Source organism: Rutilus rutilus, assembly GCF_951802725.1.
Source record: "Rutilus rutilus genome assembly, chromosome: 19".
Lineage (NCBI taxonomy): Eukaryota > Metazoa > Chordata > Actinopteri > Cypriniformes > Leuciscidae > Rutilus > Rutilus rutilus.
The window spans coordinates 22,811,000-22,833,736 of NC_140232.1; the positions used below are offsets into that span (position 1 = coordinate 22,811,000).

General features: G+C 37.1%; 1 protein-coding gene across 2 annotated transcripts in view; it reads right to left on the minus strand.

The window, feature by feature from the left end:
• The window catches only part of sema3gb (sema domain, immunoglobulin domain (Ig), short basic domain, secreted, (semaphorin) 3Gb), a 39,818-nt gene that overhangs the window by 15,658 nt on the left and 1,423 nt on the right, over positions 1–22,737 (minus strand). For both annotated transcript variants that reach the window (XM_084389023.1, XM_084389024.1), the window contains exon 2: positions 6,803–6,931. In XM_084389023.1, coding sequence (XP_084245149.1) covers positions 6,803–6,896 — 94 coding nt within the window. In that variant the 5' untranslated portion in view covers positions 6,897–6,931. The remainder of the gene's footprint in view (positions 1–6,802; positions 6,932–22,737) is intronic.

Sequence of the window (22,737 nt, forward strand, 5' to 3'; positions counted from 1 at the left end):
TATTAACATTGATTTTCTCAGCTGTTCAAATACTTATTTGCAGCTGTATCATACAAATAAATAGTTAAAAAAATCATACATTGTGATTTCTAGATTTTTTTTTTTTAGATTATGTCTCTCACAGTGGACATGCACCTACGATGACAATTTCAGACCCCTCCATGATTTCTAAGTGGGAGAACTTGCAAAATAGCAGGGTGTTCAAATACTTATTTTCCTCACTGTATGTTTGGCCCACTGTGTGTTACTTTCACATGATTCTATCAAATACAGTTTAAAAACGGAAGCATCTGATCACTGCACTCAACAGCCACACTAAGCTAATGATTTCTAAACCACAGTTTCTATATGAGTGGACAGTGTCTCCTTAATGCAAGCCCATCTTCTAACACAAGTATTCAAACATTATTTTGTGTGTTTAATTTGTGGCTGCAAGCCAAAAACTCTGCAGGCCAAAAGCCAAACAACAGGGAGAAAAGGGTAAAGAGTATCATGAGAATCCTCACAGATCCAGCTTTAAATAATGTTGTTAAATCGGTTTCTCTGTGCCACTCTGCCTTGGGATTTTTTAAAGGCCAAGATCATTACTTGGACATGGGAGGCAAGCTTAAGGCCAGCATGGAAGAAAAAACCCAGAACATTTTTCACAGGAAAAGATGTCAAGCTAAAGTGTCTCATTGGTGAGGAATTCTTCTGTGTTTCTCCAGGGAAGGAAATGTTGATTGTAGATGAAATGCAAAACTACATGACCTCATTATAAATGTATCTGCCAACAAACACTTTGCACTAGAAACTTGGATGGTCATATATGATAGAAAAATCCATTTGTATTCATTTGCAAGGCTTTGATCCAACAACAAAGATAAGCTTGAACAATACCGATGTATCACTACAAATTAAGACAGATGTGTTCAAGAAATACCCTCTTTATTGCACAAGGCGCCCATGTTGTAAATCCACCGTTATAACAGGACATACTTTTTTGATATGAACAATAATGCCTTCAATCAACACCACAAAGTCTGACTAAAATAACTTATACATAGGAGCTACAGTAACATCAGCTTCTGTTTTAAAACTAGCTTGTTACTACATGTTTAATTTGTAGGGCTGGGCGATAAACCGGTAAACACGATTAACCGGTAGAGATTTTGGACCATCTTCTCCATCGCGTTTACACTCACGCGATAAAGACATTTACATTGACTGACATTGCTGTGCTGCACGGTCACAAAAGTTTATCATTTGCATGCATTTTTAAGCAGTGTGGTTTAAAAACAAGTGATTTTAAGCCATTGAAGAGCAATAAGTAGCTAATGAGAACTCATTTCGGTATATACGCACGAAGAGAGAGGGTTTCTGAGTGCTGTCTGAGAGACGCGCGCACATGAAGCTGCTGCTCAGAGTGCCCGTGAGAAATGAACTGAGTTCTTTTTGCTGCCTAATTGGGCTTGAACGGTTAAATACACACACTTGTACAAAATGCCCATCTTTGCAAGCATTCTCGTAAACAGTCATTTACGTCTTAAGTGAACGTAAACAGTTGAGAAAGAAAACGCATGTGAATCAGTATACTAGATTTGTTCATTCACTCTTAAAGTGACAGCAGCCTAATAAACCTGCTGCAGTCTGTCATTAATGTTAATCAAACAACAAAAGATAATCTCTCGCTGCTCTTGACTGAACCAATTTTGTAACTTTAAAGATAACTTTTTGTATTTAAAGATTGCATTTTGTAATTTTTTTAACTTAAAGCAGCACTCAGTAGCTTCGGGATTTCTACGCTGTATTCTCGCTTTTTGCTCGCAGGTTTCTCTCTAGAGCTCCCCCCACAGCTTCGGAATAGATATTTGACAACACTGTTGTAAAAACTCGTTGGCTATTCTCAGACACCAGAGGCTAGTAGATCAACGACATCAAAGCAGATGGGACATTCTTTAAAACGTCTTCTTTATTCAGGTTCGAACAGCGTGAGGGAGCGCAATAATGACAGCATTTTAGCAGATTTCTTTTGGCCGTAAAGCAGTTGTTTACATCGCGAGACCTGATATCACGCGATACTTGCTGACGCGGCGGCCAGCGGCCCACCGCCCCAAAGTTGCAAGTGCGTATTTTCCGCTCACGGGCACCAGGGGGGTGTGAAACGACCACCATTCAACCCGAAATAAGTATTATAACCATTCCAATGACTCCGAAGCTGTTCAGTTAAGGTAAAAAAGTTACTTAGTTCACCTTTAATAAAACTGTCTTGAAATCATTTGGATGGTTAAACAACCTGTTCTGGTTATATTGGTGACTTTCCCTGCTCCCCCCAGCGTTCCCAGGCGGAAAACCAACCTTGCAACTTGGGGACTACCGTCCTGGCAAGATAGAAATTGGAAGTCTCGTGAGAAGCGAGAACGAGAACGAGAACGAGCGCGAAACACGAATTGCTTTACGTCATGTCAATGTTCAATGATAATGTGTATGATGTATTACCCACCTCGGTAGACATAGCTCCACACGATACAGTTGGCTTGCTCCGATCATAACAAAACGCACATGAGCAGCGGTAGAGAGGGGGAGGAGGCCGCCGCAAGTGAGTTTTTTACGACAGTGTTGTGAAATATACGCCCCACAGCTGTAGGGGGAGCTTGTGGGGAAAACATGCGACAACAAAAGGGAAAATCAGCGAAGAAGTGACTAGAGTTCGCCAGAGTTGCCGAGTTCTGCTTTAATAAGAATTCATGTATTTTTAATTTACACAGTGAAGACTATGCATATAGTTTTTATATACATTTCATTACTTTTATTCTATTTATGTAGTATTTCTTATTTCTAGTGCTTGAAGTTTTTCAGGTAGGCTAGGTCTATTTCATTTGTGTCTTTGTTCTATAGTAGCTTGTTTTCCTATATACTTGTAATTACTTTGTTATTATCTTATCACTGATTACTTGTCTTCAGTAAACGTGAGAGTTTTTTTTTATCTTTATTTTTTTTTACATAGGCTAGTATTCGTTTTTTGTGATATTGGAATTGGTGACAAGAATTATGAAATTTCGATTGAATCATAAAAACCTTATTTAAAGCAAAAGAAATTGTATATTGTGATGTCTATTGTTATTGTCAATTAGCCAAAATATTGAATAAACAAACACTCAAGGATCATTGGATGTGTAGAATTTCATGAATGATGGGTGATTCAGGGCTCTGGAAATTTCTGTGAAATTCTGAAGGTGGATATTAGTCTCTTAGTCTTATGTGGCTTTTCTCGTAAATGTCTGTGGGAATAAGAGAAATCATCTCCCATAGCTCTGTTTCTGACCTTCTAACTCGTAATTCAGGTTTATACAATTCATTTATCCACATACCCTTTCCAAAAACATTTCCCACATTAATAAGCAGGCATCGCTGTCAGTTTTTAAGTGGCACTCTGGGAAAGTGGCCTGGTTCCAGAGAGAACTCAGAGAATTTTTGAATGTTACTCTTAATGCACTCAAGTCACTCATCTCGGTCTTGAGAAGGAATGGGAGTAGCAGTGGATAAATGGACAAACAAACAAGAGCGTTGCAGAATTATTTCGATTCGGATGCCCTGAATGAGAGTCCAAATTCTTTAAACCCAACCCTGACCATAACTCAAACTTCAATACCTGACTCTGATAAAGCCAGTGGCCCTGCTGTGGGGTGAAGATGGATTCAGGCTGGATGACACCGGCTAAAGCCCCAAACATTCCTGTTGTCTCTGTGGCATTTTGGAGCAGGTTGCTGGCAGTGAGCCCTGCCATGCTTTGGGGGGCTTCCCTGTGCTTTGGCCGAGGTAAACACAGCAACCACACAAGCTAATAATAAACCTCAAACGCCACAAGCCAATCCTGTTTCTCAGAACAGGGATCTATCCCACTGTCACCTACGCACATAATAACCCCAGTCAACTCGGGGTCATAATCACCTTCGCAAACACTCGGGTGCACAGACATTCACACTTACACACTCAAGACACACACATACTATATTTCAAAGACTAACATAAACCCTAACTCATAGCTGGGTTGTATACGAAATCTTTAAAACACTGAAAAATAGTAGAAGTTTTCCAACCACATATGCACAACAATCAAATAGCCTATAATATTTTTTTTTTTCCCTTAATTGTGAATAATATTTTGATTGTTTATTATTTACAACCTAACAAACCTCTTTTGTGAAATATTTTGGTTGAAAAGAGAACTATATTTTAGTACATTTAATGTAATAAACAACAATCATAATGAGTAAACAATACCTAAAATGAGTAATCTAGATTACATTACTAACTAAAATAACTGAATCAGTAACTGACTACAATTTGTAAGTTACCAACTCAGAACTGTGTATTTCTAATATATATATATACACATACACAGTTCTGAGCAGATTACTTACAAATTGTAGTCAGTTACTGATTCAAAATTACATGACAAAAATTGTATTTAGTAATGTAATCTAGATTACTCATTTTAGGTTATGTATTCTGACTACTTTATGATTACTTTTTAGATTACTTTTGACCAAACTTACTTATCACATTGATTTAAATTGGATAATTTTGTACCATTTTGATATAAAAATACAAAGAAAGAGAAAATATATTTTAAAGAAATTGATAAATCAACAATATTAAGTGCATTAAATATTACATTACGGTAGGGTTTCCCAGACTGGGTATCATGATAGAATTTGCAGGGATTCGTGAGTTTAATGAAAAGCTATAAAGTTATTAAATAATAATAATAATTGAAAAATAAAAACAATCAAAATAAAACATTTACTAAAAAAATATATTTGTATTCATAGAGAGACGCTAGCAGGTACGAATCGCTTCTCTCTCTCTCTTCAAAGCAGACAGAATACTAGATCTTGCAAGCCGTAACTGACGAAAGTAACCATCAATTTTACATAAGAGTTTATATAAAAAAAAAGATTTGATATTTTCTTACATACTGAAAAGATATTCATACATTTTTAAGAGTCCAAATAGTTTTTGGGCATATAGTTTGTATATTAAACATCAAAAACTGAGAGACTGACTGTGGAAGTTCAGAAACATTGGAAATCCCTCATTTTCCCCAAGGAAAGTCATGAAAGGTTTGCCGATTTGCTGTTTGTTGTGTTTTGCGCAGCATTTTTAATTTCAGTGTGGCCTGAAAAATTGTTGCATCGCGCCTGTTCGGGACACTGTTAGGAAAGCCCAGCATCCTGACAGTAGGGTGTCATGAGGAACCATGCCTCAGCTAGCTGAACTGGCACAGGTTGGCACATGCAACCAGGTTGTGTACTAAATATACCTTGCAGAGGAGACTGTAAGTGTGTGTGTGAGTTTATGCGTTTCTATTTGTGTGTGAATACTTTCTGATGGATTATACAAAGTAATGGGGCTCCACTGCAGAGACACCTGCTAGGTTTTGTGTGTGACAGTTTCTGAGAATTGAGAGCGAATTCATGTCAGACTTTGACCTGTTGTGCCACTGTGCTTCTGTCAGACGGGTGGGCAAAATAGTATTATAAATGTGTCTGCATGCAGCTGTGCATAGCGACTTTCATTATATAAAACAATATCTCTTCAACAATGCCACTGTATCTTTTCAAGCCCGGTATTTGACCGCCATTTGCGAGCTGAATGGGGGAAAAATGCTAATGCTTTTGTGTTTGTGAGATTTGACTTTTAAACTTCAAACATCTGCCTCGCTCTGCTTGCATCTCTTTGTGCCCCGCCGTGACACATCCCCCTGCAGAGGGGATGATGGGTAGTCCCCTCTCTGGGGCATTAATTGGGAGATGAGGCATGCTGGTGCCAGATTCAAAACATACACAGGAAGACAGGAAGTGAGAAAGTGTGAGAGAGAGTGTGACATGAGGAACAGTAAGAAAAGAGGTATTAAAAAGCCACTCGGAAGCTCCACATAGCATGAAAACTACATTCCACAGACTTTCTAGAAAACTCAAACAAGCCTTTCAAGTTAAACGAAAAATAAACATGAGATTATAAGATTCCACATTGTTTGGCAATGCATTTAAGTTTCAAATGTTAATGTTTTATTGTTTTAGACAATTTGATCATAAAAGTTATCATCTAAGTTCAGGGTTTTGAACCCGGGGTCCAGAGAAGGAACTCAAGGGGGTCCTTTGAGAAGATATTGTATTTTCTTAAAGAGATACAGTAGTTCACAAAAAAATAAAAATAATAATCTGTCATCATTTACTAACCCTTATGTCATTCCAAACTTGTATGACCTACTTTCTTCACAAAAGACGATAACATGAAAAAAAAAAATTTTCTCTTTTTTTTTTTGTCCATACAATGAAAAGTCAATGGGGTCCAAGGCTGTTTTAGACACCATTGACTTCTATTAGAAGAACAAAAACATTTGAAACATTCTTTAAAATATCTTCTTTTGTGTTCCACAGAAGAACGAAAGTCATACAATTTTAAAAATGACACTTAAAATTCATACATATTCAAACACATCCAAGATAAAAACCTCTAATCTTTCACGTTTCTGCCTGAATGGTTTTATCTTTTAAGTGAGATAATGATGAGATTCTGATCATCTCTGTGCCGCATTTTATTAGCAGCAATCTTGAAATGCATGTTAAATACCGCCAATTTTGTTATATCACACCAGTAATTTATGGTTTACTCAGAAAATAATAAATACATCGAAATTTTGACCCATACAATGTACAGTTGGCTATTGCCACAAATACACCCGTGCGACTTGTGACTGGTTTTGTGATCCAGGGTCACATATACATTTAAAAAAAGAATGATGTACATTTCTCACCTTTATATGACAGGTGCACTCGTGGTGTTGTGCGGGCGTTGCCATTACAACCCCAGAAACACAAGCTCAGGATGAGAAGCAGGGTTTGCATCATGTTCACGATAATGGCAGAAGTTTTCCCACCGAGATCTGCAAGCGTGAGAAACAGAAACAATTCATGCGTTACATATTGTGAAACACTAGAAAGTTTATTCATTGTTTGCTGACAGCAATTATTTACATTTAAGGATAAGTTTCAATTTGTTTCCATAAATGTGGCCTATACAACACAAGTGATTTCAACAATGCTCTTGTCTGGCTCCCACCCTGAAAAGCCCTGCCTCAGATTTAGGCCTGTTTACAGGTCACTGATAAACAAGAAAATTCCCACCCGTCAGTAAAGAAGCTCAGAAGAGAAAAGAAAACAAAGCTCTAAAGGTGTCTGGTTGGCTTTTCATATTTGACTGAATGTTTCCACACAGTAGCACAGGGTTGTAAGTTTCTCCGTCTTTTCTCTGAGCATTTACAACCATCCACAGTGAGGACTATAAACAGGCCAGTTAAATCACAATGCTGAGGCATGTAAACACAGCAGCTCAAATTATCCAAAGGTACACAGTCTTGTGTTGTTTTTACCTTTATATCTGGAGGACAAAAAGACAAAAATCTGAACTCAATTGGCCTTTTCCATGAAAACAGTGTTAGATTGTGTGGGAGAGGGTATAGCAAGTCTTTCTGCAGTGGGGACATGCGCCCAAAAGAGATTAGAAAACTATGCAGTCAGAGAGCAATGGTTTCTTAAGTATGTCTGCCAAATCCTTCCAGCTACAGCAAATCCATGTCACACTGCCTTGCTTTAAATCTTAAACTCTCACTCCTGGGCGGCAGGGAACGGCAAACCTACTGTGAGCCTCCGTATCTGCAGAAAATCTCCCCGTTCTGAGGTGCTAAACATGGCGGGCACGTATCTATGCAAGCTGTGTACACAGATTTACATGCTTAATGAGGGATAACCGTAAAAGGAATGCAAACACAAGCATGTTTTATAATGAAAATGCTCAAAGACGAACAATGATTTATATATACACAATATGTCAATGTCTGGAGTTTACAGTGCGGCAAAACATATTTGGTTTAATAAATCACTTACAATGTTTTTTGGAGGGATTTAAAAGCAAACATGTGAAGCTTAATATTTTATATTAGCACTTACATAGTTCAAAAGTTAAGGGTCAGTGAGATTTTTTTTTAAAGACGTTCATATTGTAAAAATAAATAAATATCCATTTACTGTAAAAAATAAATAAAAAAATCCACAAAAATATTAAGTAGCACAACTGCTTCTGTTCAACACTGATAATAAGAGGTGTTTCCAGAGCACCAAATCAGCATATTAGAATGATTTAAGACCGGAGTAATGACTGCTGAAAACTTAGCTTTGCAATTACAGAAATAAATTACAATTTAAAAATATACTAACATAGATAATAATATTTCAAAACTGTTTATATTGTATTTTTGCCAAAATGTGCTGTATTTTCTCAAAAATACAATATAAACAGTTTTGAAATATTAGTGAGCATACTATAATGAGCATATATCAAAACCGAATGGTAATGTGCATTATTTTCTTGTTTAAACTATTATTTGAGCTATAGTTATAAGTTGTTCTTGTGATTTTTTCCGGTCATTTTAGGGGTTTTGGCATTACATTATCATGGGAATGAAGTTGAAGGTGATATTTTGAAGTAAAGTTGATACTTTACTTTACACAGAAAATGTTAGTAAAGGGATTATTTCACACTAAAATCATGTTAACCCCTATTTTGGTTACGTCTTGATTGAAACAATTATGAATTGGCCCAATTCACTTACATCATAAGTGTCTCACTGTATCCTTGGACTGAACCCGGAATAATCCTAGTGTCATCACAAAAGTACACGACGTCTACTATGCTGTTATTTAACAGGTTTGTGGTGGTTCTACCACTAACTGCCTCTTTGCTGAAGTAGTTTTGTAACACGCTATGAAATGCTGTACTTTGGCCCTCTTCCAGAGTAAATGACACTTTTCCAGTGATGAAAAATGACAGAGGAACAATAGCCAACAGCTCTTTGTCTATGACGAATGTACTGAAGTATCATGAATTTGATCTGGAGAAGAGAAATACATCAACAGAAATACATTTAAGGATCTGAAGCAGACCAATTGGCCCATTTAAAAAAAAAATATATATATTTCCGTAAGCGTTTGGGTTCGGCACAAATGATGTGTGAGCTTCATAAAACAATAGCACTGCTGAATTCTCCACTGTCTGCTACCCTTGAAAGGCACCAGAGGGAATGACCAGTCTGTGAAGATTAAAACCTGGCACAAACACATTTTTGTCATCATGTCAAATTTATCTCAACAATCCAGACAGACAGAAAAAGCAGAGCGCTCCCACAGTATGTCTGATTTGCTTCCTTTTGGCTGACTTGTTTTGTATACATATAAATATAGGCCTATCTAAAACATTACAAAAAAGAGCATTGATGAATACTGAAATATAATAACATAGCTGCTGTGTTAGGGAAGCAACTCTGAAACTAGCTTGTCAAGCTAATAAAAAGATTCATATAATATATACATAAATCTCTATACGGCTGAAGGCACTGAATAGCATTTGAACAATTCAATTTACACTATACCACCAATAAAATAAATAAGTCAAAAACATGAAAAGCATAATTTTGCAAAATTATTGGACTTAATATTTTTAATATTTTCAAACGAGTTTTTTTTTTTTAAGTCACCATGAAATCAAAATGGACAATTCTTAAGGAATTCTCCTCTTTTTATGGAATATCACAGTATTTATTATAAATTATTTACCTGTGCACATCATTCTTTTTTTAAATGTATGACCCTGGATCACAAAACCAATCACAAAGTAGCACAGGTTTGTATTGTATGGGTCAAAATGATAGATTTTTCTTTTATGCCAAAAATCCTAAGGATATTAAGTAAAGATCATGTTCCATAAAGATATTTTGTAAATTTCCTACCGTAAATATGTAAAACATTTATTTGTGTGAGTGAATGCAGCACAATCGCGAACATAAATGGACAACTTTAAAGGCGATTTTCTCAATGTTTCGATTTTTTGGTAACCTCAGACTCCAGATTTACAAATAGTTGTATCTCGGACAAATATGATCATATCCTAACAAATTATTTATTCAGCTTTCAGATGATGTACAGATCTCAATTTCCAAAAATTGACCCATGTGACTGGTTTTGTGGTCCAGGGTCACATATGTCCTCGTAATTTTTAATCAAAAGAATTTCCCCTCTCCTCTTGCAATCACTTCTCTTCTCTGATTGGTTTACTGGCGCGAGGGCGGGACAACCTGTCACTCACGTGACATCACAGCAATATCAAACCACAACTATATAAATTAAATCAAGTCCCGCCCTACATTTTTACTTGTCGAGAAGTGTTTTCACTCAGATATACGTTACAATTGAAAAGAAAAGACTATCGCAACTTCCGTTTCATGCAGACTTTAATTGGTTATTTTAAATGAACCAAGTGAATCGACTCACTAATTGAATCAGACTTCCCAAATGCTTCAAGAGAGTCAACATTTAGTTCACGTAAGAATGAATGCATTTACGTACAGTAGTACAATAGCATACAATATTACAAAAATACAGCTTGCTTCTTTGAGAAAATATTTGGTTACTTGAACAGCGACGCTATTTTGAAAACAGCTACTGAAAATTGTAGTTAAATTAGTAGCGTCACTACTTTTAGCAACCCAACACTGATTATCTGTAATGATACACCGCTTTAACTACTCCGTTTGATATGGCAGTACAATTCCAAACAATCTGCATCATGCTTTTATTTCTGAACCTGAGGGAGTGCATCTTTTATTTTGAGATGCACTGTAAATGTGAGGGTGCAGTCATGGGTGAGCCCTGTAGCCTAGAGAATACCTATCGTTAAGAGTCAGCACATGTCTGCTCTCTAATTATATGCCTCAAGTGGCTACAGGGGTGTCATTATCACTGTGTGTGTGTGTGTGTGTGTGTGCGTGTCTGCATAAGTGTGCCACACCTGCACACGCAGCAACAGAATGATGAGGTTCTTATAAAACGGACCCGAAGCAGAGTAAATCTGAGAATAAGCAGAGGTCAAGGACAAGGGTGAGGCAATAAAATGAGCAGCAGAGGGTGAGACAGACAGCAGGGAGGATGAATTACAGATAAAAAGCAAAGGATGATGTCTGAAGAAGGGGAAAGAAAATGTAATCACATTATAGAGAATAGATTGACAGTGATTTAAAGTAGATTTAAAGGTATTAAGCATGCTTGTTCAAAATATTACTGAACAAACAAGGAATCTTACAAGTGATGATTAGCAAAACAAATTATAAATGTCATTGTTTACACAGCCTGATGTCGGTTTTTAGTGAAACAAAAATTAAAACAAAAGCGCTATAAAGAAGAAAAACCCATAAATATATACAATTGAAATTAAATTAAAATAAGTAATAGTTGTATGGTTTTAGAAGACTTAGAAAATAGTCATTTGTTTTGGTTTTTCTGTAGTGTGTCATGCTTTTATTTTGGAATGGTATGGAGAAAAGTGTGTGAGGTTCAGACCTGTGCTGAAAAAATAACAGCACAGGTCTGGATCAGCAGTAAATTAAAAGAAATAATGGCATAGTTTATTATTATTTGCATCTATTTAAATTTTATCTAAATAATTCTATTTTCAAAATGAATTTATTCGGAACAGCATAAATCTGTTCAACAATTCCAATTACATTTAATCAGTATGAATACGGTTTAAACATGGCCAATTGTGAAACAAGCAAGATTCAATTTGTTCAGATGTATGAGATTGAAACAAATTTGATTTATTAATGATAAATATAAAAACCTACCTACTGTGTGTTTAAAACATATTCAGAGTCAATATTCAATTTTTTTTATTCTTGTTTCATTTATGCATGGCTGAGGCTGACAAATATGCATCACATTAAATGTATTAGTTTGTTTGTTAAAAATGTGTAATCAAAATGGATGGAAATTTTATATGCAAATAGTTTAAACCTAAATATCTTTGAGTGTAAATAATTATGTTTTTGGTGAACTATTCCTTTAATGAAAATAGTGTAGAACAGCAAAAAGAGAACAAAACTATAATCTGGCAAAGACACTCTCTCTCTCTCTGCACTCGTTTCTGTCCCACTCTCTAACACTTTATATTTTTCTCTCTCCAGCTGAGCCCCTCTTCAAGTGGAAATTAGTTTCCATGCAGCAGGCATGAATACAGAAAACCAATAGCGCAGCGCATTTACCATTAAGGAGCCTGGGTATGTGGAAACAGTAGGTCATGGGGCGACCTGACACAAAGGATTCTGGGAGACTTTCCCTCAATGATTCAACTGCAGTGGCTCCCTCCTGCTGAACCGATGTCTGCATTTTCACTCACAGGACCCTTTAGAGCAGCTCTAATTGAAAAATAAGAAAGCATGATTCACAGAATCTCATGCTTTAGTGGGGAGACAATATTTAGAGGTAATTTTTGAATGTATAACTTAAGATAAAGGAGAGTTTGTAAGTCAATAAATTAATTTGAAAAATACACAGAATTCTTCAATGGGCCTCCAACAAAGAAAGACTTTTAGCAGGGGGAGCCCCAATGAATAAAGACAAGGCAAGATTGATCACATGACCAACACCCTGCGTGCCCCCCATTATTAAAAAGAATGTTAAATCTCTGTGTATTGGTTGTTTTTTAATCAAACTATATACAGCTAGGAATTTCAAGAGTGCATTTCTAACAGCTCATCTAGTCAGTAAAAATGATCTGAGAAAATTCAAAACCAAGGCCATTTCTGAGCTCTGAGGGATTGTCTAGAGCCGATTACCCTCTGCCACACATTCCTCTATAGAAGACGGGCCATTTCTCAATTCTAAGACCTGTTGGTCCTCATCAGTCTTCACAGTGACAGAAGACTCGTCCTTACATGTCTGTCCAGTTTCCTCTTTGACGTGTTTGTCCTTTGATGTAGTCTTGTGCTCTCAAGACTTGTGTACCAAAAAAGATTCGGATTAGGTTAATTGCTTTCTTTTTTTTCTTGGTTCTCAAAGTCTCAAATACATAATAAGGAAACCTGATAATCTTCATTTGTTTCTTACATGTTTATTTACTTGATTTGTATACCTTGTTGATACCTGAAAATGACTGAAGGATTCTAATGGCTGACTCCATCTTAAATTTCTAGATTGATGAAACCAGGAAAACCATCTCTACTTCTGTGGGTTGGATTACTGGGCTTCTCATGTGCTGAAGAGGCCTAAAAAGCCAATAACTCACTACAAAAACACACAACTAAGAACTTCAACTGAGACTCACACTGTGCTTTTAAACCACAGCGGCCAGCAACCTTTAACCAAAGGCACACAAAACACAATGACAGCATCGCTAAAGATGGATGATCAGGCTAAATCATGCATGCCAAGAAAACCAGAAACATGAGCTGCTCAAAAATCAAGGGATGAGCTTTCATTTGATTTCACTACATTTGCTCTTTTTTTCAAGGATGTGGCTCATTTTCCATTAGTCACTCTTTTTCATCCATAAAACTCGTTTTCTACTTGATATTAGATGCTTTATTTCTGGTAAATGATGCAACAAAATTGGTGGAAAACATGAAGGTGGCTGTTTGGTCCATCAGTTGTGGGCAGTGACAGATTGCATATGTTTATCTGGGCCACCTGATATCCGGAGGCACATTGAGAACGACCCATGGGGACAATCAGAGACTACTGTCGCATTTTAGCCTGGAGCGGTTAGTGTCTGCAAAGAAGAATAATTTTGTAACTATTCGCTCTAGTCATTAAATAAATAAGCCTATATGACAAAACAAGACAAGAGTGTATAAACCAATCCATATGAAAACTAAATACAACTACTGTATAAAGTAACCCATTTATGCCAGGCTCATTTGAAAAAAAAAAAAAAATTCCAGTTAAATTTAGAGATAAACGTGAATTTGGTTGTTGTATGTATCACGGAAGTTTGGAAATCGCACGTGCACCTCACACTTTTAATAAAATTGTAATTTTTCATTGGGCAAGTGTGTTCAAATAGGTTTTCATGGGACAATGTGCATTTATAAATTCAGATTTAAAGTTCAAAGAGACAAGATGGTCTATACATGACATGATGTTCCCATGACAATCTGTAACTCGCTGGTCACGCCCTTGCTCACATCCGCGCTTTATGCAACATTCAGAGCGAGGTCAAGATGAGTTCAAGGTGGCAAAAAAAACCTTTAGCCCTTTTTAACAATTTATGTCAAGCAGCGTAAGTTGCCAGGGCATATGGTATCCAATTCGTGTTGCATTGATGAATATTTGCTTTTTAAACTGCCTATTTCTCTTGATGAATAATTGGACTGCTTTGCAATAAAAAATATTAGCTACCCACACAAACGTGCAATTATTTCCAGTGTATTTGCATAACTCTTTTGTACCGTGTTTTATTGTCATATATTTGCTATCAAAGCCTTTCAAATTAGAAGATGGTGATTGTTGATGTTGAATTCAGATTTACATGCATTAACAGTCTGGATAAGGTAGCGATGCAACCTGCATGCTTTAACTATGGTTCATTTTTACAATGTTATAAATACTAATATAAGTGCTGACCATTTTCATTTTATATTAGTAGAGAATAGTAGAGATTAGATCATAGTAGCATTTAAAATTAAGAAGTGGTATGCATTTATGTTCTTACATAGGTCTTAATTTATAGGGTTCTCTTTCATTATTGCTGTAATGTAGCTCTTTTCTGCATTGTCAATAGACTGAACAAGAAACAGGCAGTCTAGTTTTGAAAGGGCAGAAGAGAAAACATAAATATGCACAACAAACAATAGAAACTTCTTAGATGAGAGGTGATAAATTGTCTATTAAAAATACCAGCTATAAAAATGTTTACATTATAAAAAAATAATAATATTGTATTGTGCAAGGACCCGCACAATTCACAATTCATCTGAATTGGAATTGAAATTCCAATTCATCGGGAAAATTCATTTCATCTGGAAACTGCAGTGAATTGTATGTATAAGTGCGTTTTTGGAGTTGGATTACCAAAATGATTTTTTGAGCCTATAATTAATTAGCAATTTCATGAGCCAATCATTATAATTTGTTAAAATTTAATTTTGGTTTTTATTTGGTAATACCAATAAAAATGGTTAAAGAAAACTATAGAGTAAAACACCATAACAGATTTAAAGTAATACACGCATGTAGAAAAACCACTCTACATTACCCCACCCAAGATATACGGCTACATGACAAGCTGAACTAGAAACTTTAAATTTCTGAAATCCCCTCCAAACCCTCAGGCTACATTTCACTCTCCTGTGAAGAAAGTGAGAATCAAAAACATTCTACAGCCCAAACCTTGTATTACCCACAAGGCCTCTGAAGGTTTTGCAACCACTTTTCAGTTGGTACATCTGAGCAAACAACAGACAGATGGAAAAGAAGGAGAAAAGTAAGAGCTTTAGCCTGAGCAATTAAAGCACTGAGGTGGAGAAGCAAAGGTGAAGCAGTCAACCCTATCACCTCTCAGAACGCAGGCTGGGTGGGGTTAATGCGGTTTGCTGTCAATGTTAGCGCTCATTAGCGTGACGCATTAGCTCAGCAATAGAGCTGCCACTGACTCGGAAAACAGCCCCCAGGGGCTAACAAGTGTACAAAGGGGTCAAGAGGGTCATGTTTCAACATCCACCACAGAAGAAATACAATAATCATTTACCAGGAAATCAGACTTAAGTTTAGCTTTCGACTAGAAAGTAAAATTCTACCTTCCCTGCTGAAAAATAAACAGCTTGAACTATAGCCTACGCTGGTTTGCTGGTTTTTACTGGTTTCGCTGATCAGTCAACTGGTCTCCCAGTCGGACAAGCGCCTAACCCAATGCCTTACTTCCTGTTTATTTGTAATTAGTTGTGCTCAAATACACATTTAAAATTTGAATGGAAATAATATTTACTTTGTTCTGCCATCTAATCAACTGATGCAAAGAATACTGGCAAATGCAAGTTATCTTGCTTTTTATTATATTACCAAACTCTCTTTGTATGGATGTTTAGATATGCCGTTTAAAAAATTAATAAATAAAGCTGTTTTCACTGTAAGAAAAAAACTGAAAACGTACTGGTAATTTTCTGCCAGGACATTATCTGTCAAGTTAACGGGCATACTTTAACCCTAAAACACAACACAGGCATGACACCTCCAAAATAAATACGAAAATTACCTTCATATCAACATAGTGCATTGGGCCCTATTTTTACGGATTTTTCATTTAATGTAGATAAACATTTAATGCTGTATTTCTGCTTTTTCATACACTCAATGTAGGCTTTGATGCATGTTTTTTGGACCCGTCATGCAAAAATGGCTGACAGCCAGCACTAAAGTATACTGGCAAGTGGCATAACAGATTGTCTTTCTCGGGGCCAGGTCTAAAGTAAGTTCATGTTGTGCGCTTAGCAAGCAAGGGAAGGTTTTCACAAACACACATATGCTCTCTAGTGTCAAGGAGCTAAGTGCATGCCACTGTTGAGGGAATTGTGGCCCTTCTCCAGCTCTAATGTTGGCTGCCCCCTACACGAAGGTTCGGCACTGTGCATTTAAACCGGGTGGAGCAGACAGCTTTGGAGTCATTGGCTAAGCTTCACCACCCTTAAGAACCGGATTCGGCTCCTGTCTTCAAAGGCCGCTAAGCTCTGAACATCTTATCTGCGTGTCTTTGAAGTGACCGCTACACCCAAACCACGGCGACATTTTCACCTTCACACATCAGCAGTGTTTTGCAGTCACCAAGCAACAACCGTTTCCTCGCACAATGAGAAAGAGCAGCAGGGAACATATTATAGGTTATCTCCAATGGGGAAATAATGAGCCACTAATTCAGAAATAACAAAAAAGGCGCTTTTACATCATGCAATATTAATGCACTCCATCATTCCCAAGCCATGCGCACACACATAAATATGCACATATGAACTCTGCCCGTCTCTCTGTTTAATCCCCACCACAATGCTCCCCTCCCCTTTGGCAAAACCAGATCCCTGAAAGTGGTGCTTGTGTGTTGTAATGTTACAAATTGAGAGCAGGAGCATTAGAGAGACTTTATGCAGAGCGGGGCGAACAGCACATGGCCCTCCCAGTGCATACCAACACCTGTTTTGATGCCCTCTCTTCTTTTATTTACATGATAAACACTGAATTCCTCTACAATTACCCCACCAGCATGGCTCCTGCTATTCATAGCTGACAGCTGTTTTCCAGCGGACCTCATGATAGGATGCAATGTTGTTATGCACTGGACTAGGACTAATCCATTAGTTGTTGGTTTCAATGGTATTTTGATTTGTTTAGAATTGACTTTGCTTAAGGCCCCAGATTTTACATTGGAGATCAAATGACAACCCAAAGCAGCACAGAAAAGTCTATCTATCTATCTATCTATACACAGCCAATTAAAGCAATACAAAATGCTGAAAACAGCAGATATAACAAAAATTATAAACAATCATTTAAAAGTGAATTAATGCATCACAACTTTATAATGTACAGTATAAAAATGTATATTCACTTTAATGTTTGCTTAAGATTCCAGATTTATTTTAATTGTGTGTAAGATGACGACAAAGGTAATCTAAATGCAAAAATAGGAAGAAATGAGCATGCACAATTTAATATCAAATATCAATCAATAATTTTTTTTTTTTTATCTAATATCAACCAATAGCTGATATGAAACCAATATATTATGCAATAACTTTGCGACCTCATTCATACAACTACTGTAACCAATAGTCAAAGAAAAGAAAGGGTTAAATTCTCTAGGTAACACGTTTCCGTTTGCTATTTTTGGCATCTCTCATTCAACACTTGACTCAACATTTATTTTTATTCTTTTGTCATGCCATTACATTTTCCAGCTAGTCTGAGAACAACCAGACACTACAGTGTGCCATTTGAGTAGCATCACTGAACCAGTTGAACGGCTGACGAGCACCCCACATCTTTTTTCCCCAAGCCTTTCATGCCCTTCTGATGGGATGACTTCATTTTCTTTGTATCCACTGTCCTCTCCAGCCAGAGAATAGATAGTTTGGTTATCAGCGGACTCTTGCAGCAACTACCGTTGGTCTTGATTGGCAAAGACCCAAGAATCTTCAGAATGGAGGCTTAATTCTCCCAGGGCTGACAGCTGCAGGGATTAGGCACTCTTGCTCACTGTTATTGACGCCCCTGCATTGTGCCTTTCTCCATAAATGTGGCACCAGGACTGGGATGGGGTTGCTGACGGGGGCTGTATAGGGGGGTCAGCATTCTGAAGTCATGTCAGGTGCTTCTGCTTTGAAGCTTGAACGGATGCATTAAAGAACATTGAGAATATAGGATATGATAAATATATGAAGAAAAAAATTGGAGAATCGGTAAATAGGCGTGTCAAATCATGCATATGAGTGAACGATTATCTCAAAGCAATACAGATATAATTTACAATCTGCATTAAGAATACTCTCATTCATAAGGTGGATGCCTCCCATTTCCACCATGACACCACTAAATTATCACTTGTGCCCCGTATTCCCCCTTCCACCAAACCCTAGAGTCCAGTCTGACCCCACTCTGACCCCCCAGCACCGCTGACGCTGTCATGACAACCGTCTCAAGAGGCTTGTTGTATTTGTAGAGAGTGAGAAGTGTATACATGAGTGCATCTCCCTCTGTGTGTGTGTGTGTGTGTGTGTGTGTGTGTGTGTGTGTGTGTGACACTTGTGACAAATGGGAATTTAAGTGTGTCATTTACGGAGTGAACAAAAAAAGCTAAATGATTGTCGAAATGCGCAAAAAAACAACATGAGGTAAAAATCATTTCCCTGAATTAAGACAAAACAGGGAGAGAGATAAAAGCCTTAATATTTATAAGTTAAGGGAAGCAATTAGAATACTCATTATAATAACTTCACTAAAAAGATTTTGGGGGAAATTTAAACTAGTAAAACATTCTGTAAACTTAAAGTCCCTGTAAAGGCAATTCTAAAAAAAAATTCTAAACACATTTTAAATGTTAGAAATGTATTGATAAAACATATTACAAAGACTGTGAACTGTGAAGTACTGAATTGTGGAGTTAGACCGTTAAACAGTTTTTCACCATTGCTGTGTTCCGGATTTTTTGGGCGGGGCTAAAACGGGGGCTCGATGACGCACTGGAGCCCCTGAGCTCCTGGACACGCCCCTACTTGATGACGCATCGGAGCCCCCGACGCTGCCCCTCCCCTAACAATATAGCACATTCATTCACATCAGTTTGCCGATCGCGAGTTACTGTCAGTACTATTAGTTACTACAGCCTACAGTTTGCTAGCTAGCTATGCCTTCGTCACGGAAATGCGTACTACCTGGATGCGATCACGTACAAAACAGATCGGTGTCCTTATTTAAATATCTGAAAAACGATCACATCAAGAAGAGGTGGATTAATTTTGTGAAGAGCCACCTTGATGGAGAGCTTAGGATCACCGCCAAAATCCGCCTCTGTAGTGATCATTTTACACAGGATAGTTTTATAAACTTTAGTCGGAGACAACTGGGATTCACTGATAATCCGCTGTTACTGGTGAATGGGGCCGAACCGATTATCTCCCGCCTCGGCCTTCATCCTCCCGTCGCGCCGACAACTGGTGCCATCGTCGGCTGGCTTTCGTCAGCTTTCCCACGAGTGGGCGTGGCCAGCCAGCGGGCCAGCGGACACGCCCCCAGCGTTTGAGAGCAGAGACTACTGCTCATTTTTGCAAGATTTTGATAGCTTATTTTATGTACTTGCCAGCTTTTTTTATCATTCAAATTTGGCTTGGTGGCTAATAACACCTTTTTCTGTGGTGTGACAAACTCAGAAAACATACTTAATTTTGACTTTACAGGGACTTTAAGGAGTGGATGGTCCGAAAGTGAAAAGTTTGAAATGGGAAATGAATTAAAAATATAGGATATTTAAAAAAATTTAAGAAAGGCAGTCATCCCAACATTGACAAGCACTGATGTCCAATAAATTGTTTGCAAATTATAGCTGATGAAAGGACTATTTCTGTTCTCATAACAAATGTTCCCCATCACAAAACATTATGTCAACAGGTTTGTACAGATATTAATTATCCATATCTGGGCTCTTTGAAATATGCCTGGAAAAGTATCCGTGTGAATATTTATGTGCCTTTAAGGGGTTGTTTATATAAAAAAAAGATTCCCTTCTTAATGTTCAAAGTGTGTTAATAACAAAGACATCAGCTCCAAGTTCTCTCATACTCTCTTCCCAAACATGACCTCATAATGTCTTAAAGGAATGCTCAAAATAGAACAAAGTGACCAATTTAGAATGCTTACTTCAGTCTTTTAACATTATTATCATCTTCTTCATCCTCATGACAAGGAAAAGGAAAAAACGATTAAGAAAGGATAAACTTGGATGCGAAACATCTTGAAAACTTGTCAGTAAGAGAAATATAGCAGCCATTGCATTAAATAGCAAAGCATAAAACTAAGTGGAATTTATTTTAGAGAACATTTCGAAAGGTTTTAATTTATAAAACAATACAAATACTGTTTAAAATTAAGCCAAAAACTGCATCTGTGGTTAAAAAGCTAAAGGCTGGCCCACACTAAAAGATTTTTTAAATCTTATCAGATTTTCAAAATGTGAGAGACCACATAGCGCAAAAAAAAAAAAAAAAATCCTAGATTTGACCGATGAGACCAAGACAGCAAACCACACACTAAAAGATTTCTTTCAAAAACAACCAGAGTCCTGACTGTGAACACGGGAAATAAAAAAATATATGTCACGGTCAAACGTGACTTTAGACTAAACAAACATGGCAAACGACGGGCAAGAAGAAATGGCGATAATAGTGTTTGGACTGCTTTTTACAGAAAAAGAAAAAGGTTTGGATGAAGCCGTGTAATGCTTCCATCTTTCGTCAGCTCTTTTTTCTGATTGGGTATCGTTTCGTTCCATGTGACAATCTACAGAGTAGATTGGTGTGGTCCGATATTCTTCTGAACAGATTCAATCACTCTTAACACACATAACACCACAGGAAAATCTGTTAAAATAATCTGTAGAACCATCAAGATAATCAGGACTTTACTTGCAAAGGATTGTCGGAAGGGGAGAATTGGGCCCAAAATCGTCCCGATTATCTTGTAGTGTGTGAGTGCGAGTGCCTTAAAGTCGGGCTCAGACTACAGGAGTTTTTAAATCTTAACCGATTTTGAAATCTGGTTGCATGACGCACATAAGGAGAATCTTCACAGATTTTCTTCTTTCAAATCTCGAACTTGCACACACTATCGCGGCGCATCACACACTACAAGATATTCTTAAGATTATGAGGCCAGATTAACACCTCACACGATCTCACGGGGCAGCGGATCTAAACAAAATGGATACTGTGTCGCAGCAACTTGCTGTATCAATACTTATTCTTTGTAGCGAGAAAAAAACAGTCTCCGTTGTCCACTGGACTCATACAGCTGCGTGTTGTTTCAAGGTCGCCATTTCAAAAGTCCCGTCACTTCCGTCTCCTTGTAGACTTGTCTCTCATTGGCTATTGTGGAAGTACTGAGGTAATCATAGTCGTAATCATCCCGATTTAAAATCCTAAATATCAAACATGTTTGATATTGTCGAGGCGGCCCCGATGTGTCTGCAAACAGATCGGGAGGTTTAAGATTTTATCTGTAAACGCCTCACATTCACATATAATCTGAACAATGGAACCGACCGATGCCCTGGATGCGATTTTTGTCGGAAGGGGTAAATCAGGCATAAATCGAGCCTGGCATAAGACACCTGTGTAAACTTGAGGAGAACTGACTTCATTAATAAAAATCACTTTGAGACCACTTGGTTTAGTAATCATTACTTTTTGCAATGCCATGTGGTTTGATATTTTATCTCTAATAAGTGTCCAAATAAGTTTTGGGACCACTGTATTTCTCTATAGTGAACATAAATGTACTTATGTAAAACCTCACAATTACACATTTACATCAAAAACTAAAACCCTTGAATTAATGGTTTAACTGTCAAAAAAATAAAAACGTCTGTATAAAAAGATGGTGCACGCAAGGGATTTTAGTATGGACTGCACAGCTTCTAGGTAAGTCAGTGTACAGTGTATACTACGATTGGCAAGATTAATAATTCATTAAGGCCTGTCAACAATACCAAAATAAAGGCAGATCCAGTGAACCCCTAGGGCAAGATGCTTCTCAATCGATTTCAGACCTTCTTTCCTCATCTCCCTCAATAACTGTTCAATAATTGATGAGACACAATCCACATGGATCCTAGAATTCCACTGTCAAGTATTTCAAGCGGCAGGTTGGTTTAGAATGACTTCAATGGGTTGGTGAAAATTCTACACCACTAAAACAGACCATATTTTTATCAGGGTCATCTGCTTTCAGAGCAAGACATAAAAAAAACAATAAAAAAAAAACATCTTAATGCAAATATGGCAGAGAAACAACATAGAAGAGGCATTAAGTACAAGGGCCAAGGTAACAAACAGAGAATTGCATAAATGTCTTCATGTGGTGCATTTAATGATTCTAACTTAATTGCACCCATGAACACATAAACTGAGTTACTAATCAATTCCTTATTCATCATCTATGTCTTAGCATAAAAAAAAAAAAAAATCATTCTTAAGTTTCCAAAGCAAGGACGCAAAAGAAATACTTTTTTTTAATATTTCAACTGCTGCCAGAATAAAGCATAAATTTCAAAACAGCTTAAAAATCATAACCACTAAGAGCATTTTCATGTTTTGCGCATGCAGGATCT